The sequence below is a fragment of the Penaeus monodon genome, chromosome 25 (genome assembly GCF_015228065.2).
Source record: "Penaeus monodon isolate SGIC_2016 chromosome 25, NSTDA_Pmon_1, whole genome shotgun sequence".
NCBI classification, from domain to species: domain Eukaryota; kingdom Metazoa; phylum Arthropoda; class Malacostraca; order Decapoda; family Penaeidae; genus Penaeus; species Penaeus monodon.
Genome location: NC_051410.1, coordinates 3,220,562 through 3,220,865, shown reverse-complemented (window position 1 = coordinate 3,220,865; position 304 = coordinate 3,220,562). Strand labels below are relative to the sequence as shown.

General features: G+C 59.9%; 1 protein-coding gene across 3 annotated transcripts in view; it reads right to left on the bottom strand.

Annotated features, from left to right (window-relative positions):
* LOC119589489 (suppressor of lurcher protein 1-like) overlaps positions 1–304 on the bottom strand; it is a 5,881-nt gene that overhangs the window by 5,008 nt on the left and 569 nt on the right. For 2 of the 3 annotated variants that reach the window (XM_037938089.1, XM_037938091.1), the window contains exon 1: positions 70–298. In XM_037938089.1, the coding sequence (XP_037794017.1) occupies positions 70–154 (85 nt within the window). In that variant the 5' untranslated portion in view covers positions 155–298. Of the gene's footprint in view, positions 1–69; positions 299–304 lie in introns of those variants that run through there. The other variant, XM_037938090.1, reaches the window with a different exon arrangement.

Here is a 304-nt window from a genome sequence, read left to right as displayed (position 1 = left end):
TGCCTGTGCCTGTGACTCACTCACACCCAGCTGGAGCGGTACTTAAGGAAATCGCAACAGACAACGTACGAGACACAGAGTGCGTGAGGCCGCCACCGCCGGGCGTCGCTGCAGCTGCCAGGAGGAGGAGGAAGAGGCCCAGCAGGCTCCACATCCTGCCTCCGCCTGTAATCCTTGTCGCGGCGATTCAGGAATCCTTCCGCTCTCCCCCGGCGACGTCGATACGCACGGACAAACGGGTTGGGTTTTTTGGTGGGTCGATCAACACAATCGGACGAGTCCTTGAGGAATTTATGGCACCACG